Consider the following 14,871-nt stretch of genomic DNA (forward strand, 5'->3'; position numbering starts at 1 on the left):
AAATATAAAAAAGTTATTGTCTCTTTTTTCACAATCTACCTCTGAAGTCCAGGAAGTGAAAATGACCAAGAAGAGCTAGCAGTTTTTGAAAGATGCACATCTGGAGTAAGGCCAAGCTGTATATTCTATAACCCATATTACACGCATAAATCACAAACCAGATTAAAGGTTCATTGAACAATACCTAAGATATACAAGGTCTTTTTTTAAATAGCCAGTATAACCAGTGAGAAAACCTGGGGAAATTCTTTCTCTTTAAAATTCTAACCCTAAGCAAAACACAAACTCCAGAGTGCCATTAATACCACACTGGCACACAGCATCCAAATCATTGTTATAATGGAGCTTCCATTTAACAACACACTGGCACACAAAGCAGCTCAACCATTGTGTTGTAATGGAACTTCCATGTAACAACACACTGGCACACAAAGCAGCCCAATCATTGTGTTATAAAGAAGCTGCCATATAATAACACACTGGCATTCAGAGCATCCCAACCGATGTAGTATAATGGAGCTTCCATGTAATAACACACTGACACACAGAGCATCCCAACGATTGAGATATAGCAGAGTTTTCATGTAATACACTGGCACACAGAGCATCACCAACCATTGTGTTATAATGGTGATTCCATATGATGACACACAGAGCACCCCAACCATTGTTATAATGGAGCTTCCATGTAATAACACACTGGCACACAGAGCATCCCAAACACTGTTATAATGGAGCTTCCATGTACTACACTGGCACACAGAGCATCCCAACCATTGTGTTATAATTGAGCTTCCAAGTAATAACAAACAGGCACATAGTGCATCCCAACCATTGTGTTATAATGGAGAGTCCATATAATAAAACTGTTCCATCATAGCCATCCGGTCATCTTGTTGCTCCTGCAAACCTCAAATGTGACCATTAATGGTTTTCCCTTTAGACACGTTTCTTATTTTATTGGGTCCATGTTGTTCTCCTTAATAATATGAGCATGTACCTAAAGTTGTGTTGTTTTTACTAATGTGAGCTTGTACCTTAAGTGTATGTGATTAGGATTTTTCATGTAGCTTTAACAATTTTTAGTCATATTGCTAGGATGTTGTAGTGTGGCAGTTTATAGTGATGTCTAGCACTGGGGCATCATGCGGCAGACATGTAGCATGATGTCCCACCCTGTCACATTATCCAGACACCAGGCCGACCAGTCCTAACACTAACCTCTTAACCCACGACCTCCTGCTTCGGATATGGACGCTCTAACCACAAGGCCACTGGAGCAGTCTGTACCTAAAGTTATGTTCTTATTAATATGAGCTTGTACCACAAGTTATGTTGCTCTTATTAATGTTCGCTTGTACCACAAGTTATGTTGTTCATAATGTGAGCATGTACCTCAAGTTATGTTGTTCATAATGTGAACTTGTACTACTTTTCTGTCAAAAGCATTTGCAAAACTACTCATACATATGAAGTAAAATACGCTAAAATGCCTGCTGCAGGGCCAACTGTACCAATCAGCTATAGTTCCACCAATATCGCAACTAGCAGTACTGGACCATTTTGGCAACTGCCGATATCATGACTAGTGCCTCAACGGGAAATCGGTTATTAAAGATTTAAAATAACTGAGAATTGGGGAATTAACAATTTTTTTGCATGCAGCATGTATCACTGGAAAAGTCATGAAATTCACGCCAAAATCATGAGGGTTGGCAGCTATGCATAATGTGAACATGTACCTCAAGTTATGTTGTTCTTAATACTGAGAGCTTTACCCTCAAAGATTTGTCCATGTTGCTTTTTCATTAATGTGAGCTTGTACCTCATGTACACAAGATGTTATCCATGTTGCTTTCCTTATTAATATAAGATGGTACCTTGGATCATTAAGGAGTGCTGTATTATATTTATAACAGATTTAATGTCCGCCAGAGAAAAATGAATTTCTCACAATTGCAAATAATGGTTATAATCCATTTTTGTCCTGTAAAATAAAATGGTGCATGCTGATTACAATATCTGAGATTCTACTGTCTTGCAGACTTTAATAACATTGTATATAGATTCAACAAGTGTTGGCAAGAAGTATATGAGCAAGTCTTGAGTTCTGGTTTGTGGTCAAGGATTGGCAGACCGTGATGCAGCCAATTCATCATTAAATTAGACCATAATTTACACCAAGATGTTAAAGAAATGTTACATACATGTATATCTGATTTAATATATATATATATTTTTTTTTAATTTAAATTTAATTGTCAGTTTTAATTTTTCTTTTTCTTACATGCTGTTGTAAATTTATTCACTAGAGATGATACTTTTACAGAAAATTGTTTGATCTTGACTTAGTTTATAAACAACTGGTGTTGATCTACATTCTGACCTGGATTCAGAATTAGTAAACAAAGTTCTATTTTATTTTAAAATGATTATTTGTTGTCATGGTCATGATGGGACTACATGGATTAAGAAGAAAACACTTTTTTAAAAATTGTATTCTGGGGATAAAATCATTGGTCTAATCAAGGCCATATTCTGTGTATGTGATATAAACATGACCATGTGACCCTCCCCTCTCATTTCGTAACTTGGGGGAATTTCGAAACTGTGTTGTACAAAACAATATAATCTTTGTTTTTAGAGAGATTTCTAAGTTTGGGGCTTTTCATACTGATGTCAAGTTAATTTGTTTTAGCCAGATTTGAGCTATAATAATTCTTCAGATCAGTTGGATTTCAAAAGGATTAATTCTTTATTCTCTGGAAATATCAGAAGAGTGCTTACACAGATTTTGGAAAGACACTGCTAACAAATTTAATTTGGATTTCCAACACCGGAGCGCCATTATTTGTATCTGTACAAGGAACTGTAGATAAGCACAGTACTGACTACAGCATATGTCATCCATCCTGGATTTTACATCAGGATTCTTGTTGTTGTAGGGATTAACGCCATTTTTCAGCACACGGTAGGCTATACATGGTGGCCAGTATTAATGGTGGAGGAAGAACCTGAGAATACCCCGGAAAGAACCACCGACCCTCGAGAAGCTACTGGCAAGCTTTCTCACATACCCACATTGGCCGAATCCGAGACTCGAACCTACGCAGACAGAGGTGAGATGGCAGTGATCTGTAACAGAGAGGGCTTTAGACCACTCGGCCACTCGGGGCCCCACATCAGGATTCTAATTTCAAATTATTAGAACATTTATTATTAGGACTTTTGCAATTTAATTTATGAATTATTCTTAGATTATTTTAGGATTTGATTCTTGAAACCTCAAGTTCTTCTCTTTTTTTCATTTTTACAGAATTTTCCAGGAAAATAAATTTTTATGTTCAATTTTAAAAAGCTTGTTGTTTTCACTCTTTCTGTGTTACAGTTTATTGGAGCCTAAACACATAACAGAAAAGACACAGAAACCAAATTTTCTTGTGATATGTTTAATGTCAATAAAACATGCATTTAAAATGAAAATAAAAGATGGTGATGAAGAATGATGAATATGATCACATGAATCCCACATCCCAATTTGATTTTTGATGATGAATTATCTATGAGTCACTTTTGCATCCAATGTTTTCTCCACAGTGTGTGACCAGTTGCTGCACATTATAATAATTTACAGTTTGATCTGTGTTGTTTGATACCTGAAAAATAAATAATACATTTGACTTTTAGATAAACAAAAAAGTATTGTCTTCTTATAGCATGCTTTCCATATTAGCCTTGAGTTTGTTGATTTACAATGACTAATTTTACTCTACACCAGGCTATTTTCTTTTTTTTAAAAAAACTATCCCCATTGTTGGAGGTCCCCAAATCCCCCGGCCTAATTTGATAACTCACCCTCCATCTTTAAATCTAATGGAAGGCCCTGTTATAGGACTTGATTCAGTGCCATCATAAATGTAAGATGTTGCCCCAGATGAAAGAAACAGAATTAAATGAAGCTACTATAAAATGTTCAGTTATTTTTTGTGGGGTCTCTTGGGGGCTAAAGTAAGTACCAATCCCAGTTTAAAATATTTCAAAATCATTCAGATTTCCAAATTTCAGCAATTTAATCATGATAATTGTATTCCCAAATATCCCCCACCCCATCCCTATTTTTTACTCTTGAAATATACTTCATTCCCCCACCCCCAAATGATAATGAATTTAACTGAAAATCAGACGCATACTGTTAGTCACAGAAACTTAATTGTCTTGTTTTGCAACACAGAAAATAAATGAGAACAGTTCTTCCAAACATCTCACACAAACGGGCTGATATCTGCCTAATGGCAAAATAATTGGATCAGTAGAGGTTTTATGTAGAAATTTCCTCCAGTATTGTTGATTGCATACTGTTATTTTATGAAAACATTTGTTTTAAGGTTTCTTCAGGACAATCTGTCAGAGTCTACCCAATTCTGTTAAGTGGTTGTTTGCGATCAAATTTCTGTAAATGTTTAGAAAGGTGTCATATTCAAGAATGCATTTTTCTATATTGTGAAATGCCTTCAACCCTGACACTTTTTGTCAAATTTGTGTTGAGCAGTCTTTTAGAAGCTGCAAATAACTGAAGAGATGTCAGATGAACATACCATTAAAAAAAAGGGATTTTGCCACTATCAAATGTCTCACTAGTTTTGGGGTTTGGTTTGTGGCACAACACAAGCAGATTATTTAGTACTGAGACAATCAGAGTAAAGTGCCTTGCCCAAGGACACACCATGGCAGTCGACCCAGGCTTGCTTAATTCGAACTTGCATCCTTTTGGTGACAAGTCCAACACACTAACCACTGAGCCACCACAGCTCCCTCATCTCACTAGTACAAAGTTTGGAGAGTTAATGGTGTGAAAGTATTTACAGGAAATCATTTCCACTGAAATTAAGCATGTGGCAAATAACAAATAATATATAATTAAAGTTAAAATTTTGTTAATGAGGCAATGCTTCAATGCAAAAATAGATATTTCAAATATTTTATGAGCCTTAAAACTACTGCAATAATGAAAAGAATATTTCCATGACGAGTGCTAACATGGCCAATATCTAAAGGATTAAAAAGTGATACCTTTAACTCATTAAATATTTCATGGAAGGTATTGGAAAGACACAAATGACCCCACCAATATGATTCAAGAAGGCCAGGTTTAAATATGCAATGGTATGTTTTAAGTCAAACTGAAGCAAAAACTTGCTATAATTTTTTTCAGAAAATGGGACAAATCAAACCAGTGAATATGTTTTGAATATCAAACCTCATAAATAATTATCCAACAAAGAGCAGGCATATTGTCACTGTACCCATCTGTCTAGTCTGTACATCATATTGTCACTGTACCCATCTGTTTAGTCTGCATATCATATTGTCACTGTACCCATCTGTCTAGTCTGTACATCATACTATCACTGTACCCATCTGTCTAGTCTGTACATCACATTGTCACTGTACCCATCTGTCTAGTCTGTACATCACATTGTCACTGTACCCATCTGTCTAGTTTGTACATCACATTGTCACTGTACCCATCTGTCTATATGTACATCATATTATCACCGTACCCATCTGTCTAGTATGTACATCATATTGTCACTGTACCCATCTGTCTAGTCTGTACATCATATTATCACTGTACCCATCTGTCTAGTCTGTACATCATATTATCACTGTACCCATCTGTCTAGTCTGTACATCATATCATCACTGTACCCATCTGTCTAGTCTGTACATCAGTGTTGCCTGCCCTTCCATGATGAAAGTTGTCATTACTTCTCCACATCACTAAGAGGATTTTAATTAATCTTTCAAGGCTCAAAATAAGTCTACTCTCTAACTATAAGATGCCTCCACATATGACAGTCCATTTTATTAGACAGGCATGGTTATGGATTATATTCATTATTTAATACTAATATTATTATATGTAAAACCTCAACATAGGACAGTCCATTTTATTAGATAGGCATGGTCATGAATTCCATTCATTACTTAATAGTAACACTATTATGTACAAAACCTTAATATAAGGTGACCCCACCTATTACAAAGGCTATCAAATTTTATGGCTCCCATGAACAGCATTATAGTGAGGGAGTACTGCATGTGGATGTTGTGGGGGTCTAAGAAGTGGTTGTTCTTTTTTTTTTTTTGCTCTAGCCCCTTTTCGAGTAATTTCTTGAAATAATGCCAGAAAAAGGGGTATTTCCAGAATCCAGCTCTTCATCCCTTCCTGTCCCCAGACACTGCTCAGGAAGATTTTATTGAAAATTTGTGGGCTAGATACAAGGTAGGTGTACATGCACAATAAGGTTTAACTGTTTTCATTTGCATTTCGTCTCAAAATTATTGAATTGGAATAATTCTTTGTTGCTTCTTCATCTCCAAAACTGCCTTAAGGACGAACACAGACTGTGAAAGCTAGATACTGGGCACTATAACATTTCTTTTTCATCTACTTAAATTTGGACAATTTTATGAAACCAACAAATTAACAAAGGGTACTTTGAGAAGTGGTTGATATATCTCTTCATTTCCTATGCTGTCCAAAGGAATTTATTGAAACTTTGTAATAATGTGCAATAATGTCTAGCTATTCTTCCCTTTGTAGTAGTTCTGTAAGTCAACTTTTCGAAAGAAGCTTGATAGCATTTCTCCCTAACTGTTTGACAAAAAAAGCATTTCCAGAAGAACATTCCTGACATAGTGGGATATGCAATGGCCATGACTGAGAGTTCGCAAAGTCTGATTTCATTCACAGAAGTTCCTTAAAAGTTGTTGAGCACAAACCAAGTCATGACAAACTCACACGACTGTTGTTGTAGGGTTTAATGCCATTTTTCAGCACAAAATAGGCTATACATGGCAGCCAGTATAAATGGTGGAGGAAGAACCTGGAAAGAACCACAGACCCAAGAGAAGCTAATGGCAAACTTTCTCACGTACCCACACTGGCCGAATCCAAGACACAAATCCATGCAGACAGAAGTGAGATGGCAGTGATCTGTAATGGTCAGCACTTGAGACCACTCACAGCCCCTCACAGAACTGGATGGATACTGATCAAATTTTAGAACATGGTGGAGCAAAATGAAAAGCTTGAGATGTTCACTGTTACCTGATACAATATATCTTTATTCAGTGCTTATGTAAACTACAAGACAAACAAGTCAAATTTTGCAGTAATTTAAGAGTACAACTAGAAATGTGTGCTGCCGACTTGTTCTAGATATTGTCAACTGGCCTATAAAATGCAAACATATTTTCAGCATTAGTTTTTATCAATGTTTATTAGCAAGGAGTGTGATACTCTGTACCTTCATCTGTCTGTTACCTCATCTCCTAAACCACTGGGTAATTACGTTGGTGTCAGGTAACTATCTTTGGAATATGCAGTAAACAGCAATGTACTTTTAAAAATGTCTTACCTTGAAGAATTTAAGCATCCTTTAACTCTTCTGGCAGTGGAGTTTTGGGGTGTTTGTTTTCAAAATGCTGTTTGTAGGTCTTAGGATCGGGCATCTGAGCCTGTGATGAAAAAGAAAATAATTAACTTGTACAGTGGAATCTTTTAAAAACAAAATCACTCAGGCCAAAATTAAAATTTTTGATTATGAGGGTCACTGCCATTCTCATAAGTAAATGTTTATATATTTTAATATAAAAATGACAGGGCCTGAATACTGAACCTATAAAGCATTAATGCAAAACACGTAACCTTGATGCAGAGGTCAAAATGTTAACTAAATTGTCACAGTATGATTTGTCTTTGCAAGATAATGCTGCATCCAAAGTATTAAGTGAATCCATCAAAAGACTAAGGAATTATAATCAAATAAATACAAAATCTTGAACCAAAACCTTAACACAAAACTTCTATGACCGTAACCCAAGATCTAAGGAATGAAAAAATGTGTCACAGATTTAACTGTTTTGGCTACATGATGATTCATCCCAAATATGAACAAAATCAATCAAAGTGTTCAGGAAATATAAACAAATTCTTAATGCAAATTTGTATGGCTATAACCACAAGGTCAAAAGCACATTGCATGGAATGAAAAAAAAATCCTGTACCAAGTGAACGGCTGAAATTATAATGCAGACAACTCTTCCATATGCACAGCCTGAAAATAATTTGTGGGAGTTCTCTTTCCATCACCACTTACAAACAAAGTGTGTGAATCACACAATTGTGACACTGGTAGCATCTCTGCTGCAGGTCCATGTTATTCAATCTAATTTTGGTTTGTAGCAAACAGCATCAACTGATCATGATTTGCTGATATGGCTAATTCTGGGTCTATGCCAATCGCACAGGTCTCGGCAATGCTTAATCACTTGTATCTGAATGTCTGAATGTCAGTATTTTTTATCTGGGACACAGAAAATCACTAAGGTGGGAGTCCTCTGTACACATGTAACAGGTGGGCGGTAAAATTCAAAGACTTGCCAGTCCTGCTTCAGACACCTGCTTAGTGAGAAAATGTATTGATCACTTAGCTGTGCTGATATTTACAATGATAGAAATCAGTGGCTTGATGTACATGTTGTCATTATAAGAGTACATCAAAAGAACATGACACAACAACTGGACAGCAAGTTCAAAGACTTTGGTGGCAGGGTGGGATAATGTGCTGATATTTATTTACAATGACAGAATTCAGTGGCTCTAAGATCCACCTGATGTACATGTTGCAATTATAAGAGTACATCAAAAGAGCACAATGCAATAGCTGGGCGGCACGTTTAAAGGCTCTGACTGGCAGCTGGGTGGGAAAATATACTGATATTTACAGTTACTGAATCTTAGGCTGGTTTCGTACCTTAGTCTGTATACATCTTAGGCTGGTTTCATACCTTTGAATACATCTTAGGCTGGTTTTGTACCTTAGTCCGTATACATCTTACGATGGTTTCTTATCTTAGTCTGTATACATCTTAGGCTGGTTTCTTACTTTAGTATGTACACATCTTAGGTTGGTTTCTTACCTTATTCTGTATACATCTTAGGCTGATTTCTTACCTTAGTATGTACACATCTTAGGTTGGTTTCTTAGCTTAATCTGTATACATTTTAGGCTGGTTTCGTACCTTAGTCTGTATACATCTTAGGCTGGTTTCATACCTTTGAATACATCTTAGGCTGGTTTTGTACCTTTGTCTGTATACAGCTTAGGCTGGTTTCATACCTTTGAATACATCTTAGGCTGGTTTCTTACCTTTGTCTGTACTTTGATGTATAACCACTATATCTGACATGCACAAACTTTTATAACAAAAGTTTATCCTTGTTGATTATGCCAATGCCACCATAGCCCTGATAAGTGATGATGATAACATGATAACACAGATAAGACAAATGGAAATCAAATTATTAATGCGGGTCTATACAAAAGTACACTTCATAGCAGACCTTGCATACACTGCAGACATGTTTTAGAGCTGCCTGTGCTGCCTTCTTCTGATCATGGCCCTGGCTTTTCTTCAGTTTGTCCATCTTTTCCTTCTTCTTTTGCTGTGACTGAATCTTTTGCTGTCCTCGTGCCATGATTCTGTTACCAAGCAACCAAGTTTTAACCTATCAAAAAGAAAAAAAGGGGCCAAGTCAGAATGATCTGGAGAAAGGCTAACTTTAAAATTGATCACTGAGTATCAGCTACTTAAGATAAACAAGATTTGTGAGCAATCTTCCCACTTAAATTTACCCCAGAACGAAGAGTTTATAGAAAATAAAAGTGCAAAATTCCACTAAAAATAATGCAAGTAAAACTGTAATGGTCAACAAGCATATCTTCTGATGATTAACATAATGTGCACAAAATTTCACACCAATCCACCAACAAGAGTGCTATGAAGAGCACATTATCATCAAGCCCCATACTTAATTATTCTCTATGTTTGGCGTTAGTATTGCTAACTCAGGAGATTACTAATGACCTCAATGTTTTGTCAAGGTATGTGGTCCAGAACTCAAAATAAATGTAATGTGCAGAAACCATTATTAGACTTAACATGACCTCTGACCTCCATACCGATTTAGTGGAAATCTCTTGAACTTAGGTTATTAAAACAATGAAACAACTTACCTTACTGAATTACAATGTTGAAGGATTTTGTGTTTTTCAGACCTAGGCTATGAACATAGTCCTTAGACTAATTTGCACAGGAAAAACAAAGTGGAGCAGACCAATATTATTCAAAGTTAGATAATTCAGTGATATTAGCTGAAGAAGCTCAAGTTATTACACGTGCTTGAGAATATGGATATTTATACCTAAAATGTAATAGCGATGGTAGAGTTCTCCACATGTCACAGCGTGAGAAGTTAATCATCCCCACACATGCTCCATATTATACCAACAAATCACCACTGTGACTCGATGTGCATATTTTGTGCTTCTCAGTCATGTAGGTGGGACTAGTGTCTTTCTGACTCTTGATTATTTAATGTCACTTGAATAGTCAATGCCAACAGTCCATTATGGAAAGACAAGACACAGAAGTGATTTAGATTAGGATGCCATTTAAAAAATCATTTTTACAAAATTAAATATTTGCCAATAAAAATTAGTAATTTCAGAAGAGTCTTGTATATTTAATACTTTAGAAAAGGCTTTTATCTAATATACTTATTATCAGTTACTGCCAGACAAAACTTTATGTGCACTCCAAATTTACGTTAGTAAACGAGGTTCAATAATACTGCAGGATTTACTTTATTGAAAGAAATCTTTAAAAATTTACACAGCAACATAATGATAATCATATTGTTAGAAAGGAAAAATAATTCTCCATGACATGGAAGTTAAATTCAAATTAACAACCACTTCTATTAAAAAAATAGAAAGCAACAACAGTACATGTACCGAATATACACTGCTTTGAGCCAGGTAGATTATGATGCAAGAGGGCTTACTGTGTATGGTGAGGGACTGATCATTTAATCAGCACGTGAACATGTGTGTGGGGGAACTGAGATTTTCTTTCCAACCAAATTAATATACTTTTCTTTCACTGCATTGTTTTATTGACAAAAATTGAAGTATCTAGGTCTTTTCCCCACACCCCAAAGCTCACAAAAAGACAAATGTTTTCAGCCTTTTTAAAAAGAATTCCTTCTCTCTCTCTCTTCCCCCATTAGAAAATCTAATGGTATTTTTCTATGAGATCTGACTTCAACATATGTTCTACAGAAACCAAAACAATAACCATTGTCAACACTGTTATAAAATACTGACAAGAATTAACATCAAATGGATATATATCTTCAGGGGAAAATGTGATTTATTTTCACATGAAAGCATCAGACTTGGAGCATTTTATTTAACAGCCATAATTATAACTGATAAATTAACACAAGTTTCTTACATGTCTGCAATTAAACTGAAGTTAAATTTACTAAAAAAATTAACAGTGATGTGGGTAATTTGTCATGATTTCATGAGAAACATCTGATTCTTCTCTGTGACACTTAATTTGAAAGTTATATTTTCCAATAAAAAGAAACAGTTCATGCTTGCTTGCATATTTTTGTTTTTGCATAAATTATACAACATTTAAGATAACCAGATTTCAGTCTGCAAAATCTCTCTTCTGTGATTAAGTCAATAAAATCCAGTTTAAGTTGCTTATTTAAAGGAAAGACTAATTTACTTATTTAAAGTTAAACTGCCTAATATGTTGTGGATCATTATCAATATTAATTGGCTTGTTCAAAGACACACAATAGTTAATAAACCGTCCCTAATTCCTCAGCAACTGAAATTGTCTGCAAAATTTGGGGCTGGGATTGATTAGACCAACATTCCCACCATGCCTTCATTCATGTTTTGCTGTGCAATACAATCACAAACCAGCATCAACGCATGTATACCTTTCAATTCTGGAAACAAAAACTAAACTTCAAGTCCAATACCTTAGATTATGTTTTGTACCTTTTTATACAGTTTAGCAAAAACAAATTTGAGGATTCTCTAATTGGTATACTGTAAACTTTTGGCTGATAATGAAACTGAGATGCTGATATTTCATTCATTCATTATCTTCTTTATTCTTCTTATTCTCATCATTTAAATTAACTCTTCTGAAATAGTGACATTCACTTTTAGATGTAAATTGGTGTCATTTGCTACATTTTTCATTGACTACTCACAACATATTCCTAAATTTATTTTATTCTTCTAAGTATTTCACCAACAAGATGCACAGATGAAATACAGAGAAGTGTACAACATCACAGCCTTTGGTGAGTCATACTTCAGCCATTTGCATTCATTTTTTTTAAAGTGTCTTCTCTTTATCATTTTTGAGACTGCTCTATATCATCTAATATCTTTTGTTTTTATCATGACTTCACATGTTGCAAATACCTAAACAGGTTTACAAATTTTACCTCACCATGCACTGAACATTTATCAACAAAAATATAAATATTAAAACATCACTTTTTGGTATCATTCTGAATTATTTGTCGAGGCTGCTAATGTAACATTTTCCATTAGTCAATACTAGCCTTAGACTCTATACTTTCTGTCATCATAAGCAATGAAATCAATGCTTCAGGGTAGTACGTGAGGATAATTCAACATAAGACTTTTGACAATAATCACATTAATTAACTTGATAATGGATGAGTATCCATTTTTACCATAAGCATCTATTGTACCTCACCAAATGCAGGATGTTGGTAGGTAATTTTCACTGCTCCAATGGGTTGGCACAATCACTAATGATGAGATAGTGGATTAGCATTACTTTTGCACCATGCTACTCTTTCCAAGAAGAGAGGCAAGTTTCACTGATAATGAATGATTCAAAATTTATGAAGAAATAACACTGAACTGGCTCCAAGTGCAAAATCGCTGGGATCTCTAACATGTACATCAATTATTTAAACCTTAGCTCTACAATGCCCACCATCTGTATCACTAGAGTCTCATGCAACTTATTTAACCTCAGCTAAAGTAGTTGCATATCCTCCCATTTTTTAAATTCTACCCTCCTGCCGACTTTAAAAACAAAAAGCATTAAAGATATGTAAAATGCACTGAACTTCACTAATTTATCATTTCTAACATCACTGTTGCCGAGGGGTCCCCAAAACTGTTCAATTATTGGTCTTTTCAATTCAAACAAAAGGCCCTGATATAAACATGAAAACAGACTGTTTGCTGTCCGTTTCTGGTTTCTAAAACAGTCTATTTCAGTAAAAACTGTGTTGTCTGTGTCCAATATTTGTAATGTCTAGCTTTAATAGTTCTAAAATAAATTAAACAAATAATTATGAGAAACTCTTGTTTACACATTTAAAACGATATAAATACGAAATTTATATAATCATAGCAGTTTTCAAAGACGGTGAACAAAAATCACATTTATTGTTTGAAACCATAGACTAGCCTTAGTAAATATGGCGACCGCTTTGCTAAAGAAACTCCATTTTTAATTTGAAACGCAAACAAATTCACATTGTTTCGGCAAGAAAAGCTTAAAACTTCAAATCAATGAATGAAATGGCTAAGTTTGTAGCCTTATTTTAACCCTAAAGCCTTCTGGAGTTTTTAGTTGGTAGGCGGTAAAAGCAAATGCGAATATTGTGACTCGTTAAGAAAAGACTATTCCTGATTAAAATTCTACGAATAATGCGACACACTTCTGCGTGCCAGTATTTTTTAACGATTCTTTTCTTTTCGAACCAAACAGTGAAATAAATATAACCATTTAGGAAACTTACAAACTGTACGACTATTAATGCAAACGAAACACTAATGTTTAAAATACTAATGGAAGCAGATTCAACTGGTTTTCACAATAATCACAATTGACAAATATCTAACAGTTGTCGAGAAATTTATGAATCAGGTACGCCTAAAAAAAGTTAAAATATATTAAAAACGTGTTAAATCTTGAGTACAAAACATACTTATGCTGCTTCTTGGAGCTGAGGTATTACCTTTTATGTTCAAATTTGAAAAGAAACAAAAAACGCGTCGTGATCCACCAAGTGGAGTGCTGTACAGAGGAAGTAAACTCATTGGGGTCTAAAATTTACAACCCGAACTGCTGGTCACTCACGGAAATTGCCGATCTGTAAAACAAATAATACAAAAATACAATAATCTCTCAAGTTTGTTTTTCAAATAGTTTTTGATATTAAGGACAATATTGTTTGTGAGTCTGACAAATTTGAAACAAACATCTCCAAAAGATATAGAGAAATAAAATGTATACAAATTACAATCAGACTGCCGAACCGCCAGACCACTGAACCGTATCACATGCCTTTAACTGTAATGTACTATTCCCAACGTCTCTCTCTCTCTCTCTCTCTCTCTCTCTCTCACACACACACACACACACACACACACACAATGAGGGCCGGCGCTACCATATAGGCAAACTAGGCAGCCGCCTAGGGCGCTGATTTCAGGGGGGCGCATTTAAAAAAAAATATATTGTTTATAAATCTTGAAATTGATATTTTCGGGGGGGGGGGGGGCGCCAGAACCTAACCTTGCCTAGGGCGCCAGATAGTCTGGCGCCGGCGCTGCACACAATAATAATAATAATTAGAAGAAGAAGAATAAATCCTGAACTGTTGGTTAACACAAATTCATGAAAATTACAAGGGTTACACAACTATCTATACGGACGACTCAAAAACGTCCAACCCCGAAAAGAAACGGTAGCAGCAGCGGTGATATCAGTGGAGGGCATCACGTTGGGGGCGCGACTACTTGATAACTGTTCCATCTATACAGTAGAATCTTGAGCAATCGGTCAAGCTGTCCAAGGTGTGAGAGACTTCAACGCGCCAGAAAAGTGGTTATGGTTAGCGACTCCCTCAGCGTGCTGAGATCCATGGAATCGGGA

At 35.4% G+C, this 14,871-nt stretch overlaps 1 protein-coding gene across 2 annotated transcripts; it reads right to left on the reverse strand.

Annotated features, from left to right (window-relative positions):
* Nucleotides 1-3,433: 3,433 nt before the first annotated feature.
* On the reverse strand, nt 3,434-14,086 carry LOC149783257 (transcriptional regulator Simba1-like). Of its 2 annotated transcripts, none has more exons than XM_089931488.1 (4): nt 13,952-14,086; nt 9,413-9,577; nt 7,425-7,524; nt 3,434-3,656 (listed from the first exon to the last, which is right to left on the reverse strand). In XM_089931488.1, exons 2-3 carry the CDS (start codon nt 9,545-9,547, stop codon nt 7,435-7,437), a joined length of 225 nt encoding a protein of 74 aa, XP_089787614.1. In that variant the 5' UTR covers nt 9,548-9,577; nt 13,952-14,086; the 3' UTR covers nt 3,434-3,656; nt 7,425-7,434. The 2 variants fall into 2 exon arrangements, with proteins under 2 accessions (XP_089787614.1, XP_089787615.1); XM_089931489.1 differs by having other exon boundaries at nt 13,922-14,043.
* Between the last annotated feature and the right edge of the window lie 785 nt (nt 14,087-14,871).

Source organism: Sinohyriopsis cumingii, chromosome 14, assembly GCF_028554795.1.
Source record: "Sinohyriopsis cumingii isolate HCF-2022 chromosome 14, ASM2855479v2, whole genome shotgun sequence".
In the NCBI taxonomy this organism is placed as follows: Eukaryota; Metazoa; Mollusca; class Bivalvia; order Unionida; family Unionidae; genus Sinohyriopsis; species Sinohyriopsis cumingii.